This window comes from Sinocyclocheilus rhinocerous, unplaced genomic scaffold (genome assembly GCF_001515625.1).
Source record: "Sinocyclocheilus rhinocerous isolate Xijiao unplaced genomic scaffold, SAMN03320098_v1.1 scaffold1386, whole genome shotgun sequence".
Classification (NCBI taxonomy): domain Eukaryota; kingdom Metazoa; phylum Chordata; class Actinopteri; order Cypriniformes; family Cyprinidae; genus Sinocyclocheilus; species Sinocyclocheilus rhinocerous.
The window spans coordinates 178168-180972 of record NW_015660628.1 but is presented as its reverse complement, the minus strand read 5'-3'; the positions used below and the strand labels follow the sequence as shown (position 1 = coordinate 180972).

Genomic DNA, 2805 nt, shown 5'->3' with positions numbered 1-2805 from the left:
AGCATTAAACGTTTTTTTTTTTTTTTTTTTTTTCTTTCCGACCACAACCTTTTGAATGGCAGTGTACAGTAAGTAACAAAACTAATCTGATAAAATCACTTACTAACCCAACAGAATGTGACTTCTTACATCACAAATTGTTCATCCACCTAGAAAAGTAAATCTAACTGCTAAAAGGATGATTTACAACTCCAATACTACACAAATACATTAAAGCAATCATAAAAACATGCATGAACAAAAATATGAGCTTCACATTTTTGCCTTTAAACTCTCTAGAACATCTTGCCACACAGACTTTCATTGTAAGTGCATTAATGCGCAAGCAGTTTTTGCTTGTTTTAACAAGCTGAGTAACATGTCGAATATATTGGCTGTGGTAACAGAGCTTAGCTTGTATTGAATGCTGCATTCTGTCCATTCGATAAAGTTTATAGATGCAAAAGTGACTGAGGCCGTCAGTCCAAAACATCTTCTTTAGTGTTCCACCAAAGAAAGAAACAAAGCCACACAGGTTTTGAACAATGTAAGGGTGAGTAAACTGTGTCTTTCAATACAGATGATCATACATTAAGAGTAGCAGTGTATAAACATCTTGATACCTGTGATCAAAAGACCAGATGTGTGAATAATTTCTGTATTAGTAAAGATAATGATTAGGTCAAAGAATGTGATCCATATTATGGGCTGTTATAAATAATAATTGTCTTAATATTGGGATATTCTACTAAGAAAGAAACTTCTTCTGTTCTACATAAAGTTCACGTCTAGACATCAGAGCAATGACTACATTAATTAAGAGGAAATATTCTCACTCCCTCAGCTCGCATGAACTCTCCAACCAAACTTAATTTGGGTTGAAGATGATTAATAATTTGATCATATTCTCAGGTCGACCAGCAGTAATTTTCTATCAAACTAAAATGTCAGATGGAAGCCTGGGTCAAATGCGGTGCCATATGGTTCTCGACAGAGGTGTGAGCTGATGCATAAATGAGAAGCATTTAAAGGACACGCTTTAAAATATAATTTTCCACAAAACCAGGCCTATGAAACAATGAAAAATTAATGTAGAACAAATTTACATGCACAACTTTTGGAAATGAGCTCAAACCACAGCATTGTGTTAATAAAAAGCATAGCTCAAATTGTGTAGAACAACACTTAAATTAGCTTATAAATATTCAATGTCCTGATATTTTGCAGGTGCAGTAACCTTGAGCAGAGGCAGCCATAGACCGTCTAACATCATTTTGTATTAGTTCATTATCCCATTATTAATCTAGCATTAAAGTAGATTTACTTCAAAAGAGCTGAAATTAAATTTATTCTCTATGCAAAAAAAAAGCAACATGTCTGAATAACAAATCAGACAAATCACCTCAAGCTTGCATAAAAAAATAGATTTTATAATAAATAATTAGATAACTAGAATTTACTTATGAAAATACATAAATTATCTAAATAAATAAAATTGTTTTAAAAAATATAATAAACTTATTAAATAGCCAGAATAGCAAGAAAATAATTATATTGTTGTAGTATCAATAATAATAATAATAATAATAATAATAATAATGTGGGGTGTTCTTTAAAAAACAGCGTGAAATGTTCTATGAATACATAATGAGTTAATTTTTAAAGGTTCAGAGCGCTTCTGCAGTCACTACACATCATGAAGAAAGATGCGTAAAAACGCACGGCTCCGCGCTTCAGCTGCCCTGATGTTTCTCGGTTGACTGCCACCATCGTGTGGAGAAGAAACGAAATAACTTAAACTGCTCATTCACAGTTCAAAAAACAAGGATCAGTCAAGAAACAAGATCGTTTCAAAAGAGACGGACTGAGACATATCCGCACGCAATAGCGTGCGCAAACGCGCAATGGCGGTGCAAACAGTGATTTATCATTACTAGTGGAATCCTGAAGTCAGTTTCCCCAAATAATAGATCTCTGACGAATGTTTTGACATCATCTTGACATCTAAATAGCATTAAACACGCATATAAAACTGAATTACATCATGAATTGCGCACGGATGTAATTTGGCCACTTGGAGTTTGGCACAGAAGTATTTGCGCTGCCTGAGTGAGAATACACGATCACTGCGACTTCACGGGTTAGAAAATTTTGAATGCATGACATGTTTTCACACATTAAATTAAATACTATACTAGAACACAAAGCTATCCAACAAGACTGATATGAAGGACGGATAAGCACTTTTACGCACGGGAGTTGGACGCTCACCTGACTGCGAGGTGCACAGGGGAACAATCACAGCAGTGAGGATGAGGACGATGATGATGTCAGATCGCATTTTGATCATATGAAGAGGCTGCATATCCATTTCTTCACATGTCCACTCCAGTGTCCCGTTGGCGAGCTGTCAAATGTCTTTCAGCCTGTGCGTCTTTGCGCAGCTGTTCACATAGAGCGCATGGTCTGAACTTGCGCCTGGGTTTATGTCTGCAAATAAAACTGGATCAGTTGATTAAATGACAGAGCTGAAAGTGAGTTATTCCTTGTCTAAATGTGACTGCGTTGGCACTGTCATCACTCTGCGCTGAATTCCGGACCGAGTTACGGTCTCCGTGCCCGGGCGCGCGCCTTGAGCGCTTGAACACCGCCCATCTAAACACTGATTGGATAGAAGAGTGACTTAATAAAGGTAAAACACGCCCCCAAACACAGATCTGTTATTATGTGGGAATTTGGTATTTATAATATAGAATTATGAGTCATAGCTTGTACGGAATGTATATTTAATTCACATCTTTTCTATAATGTAGAACATATTTTAAA

The 2805-nt window shown here is 36.0% G+C and overlaps 1 protein-coding gene across 1 annotated transcript in view; it reads right to left on the bottom strand.

Moving 5' to 3' along the window:
- The window catches only part of LOC107725343 (receptor tyrosine-protein kinase erbB-4-like), a 170597-nt gene extending 168028 nt beyond the window's left edge, over positions 1–2569 (bottom strand). The window contains exon 1 of the mRNA XM_016534581.1: positions 2251–2569. Coding sequence (XP_016390067.1) covers positions 2251–2350 — 100 coding nt within the window. The 5' untranslated portion in view covers positions 2351–2569. The remainder of the gene's footprint in view (positions 1–2250) is intronic.
- Between the last annotated feature and the right edge of the window lie 236 nt (positions 2570–2805).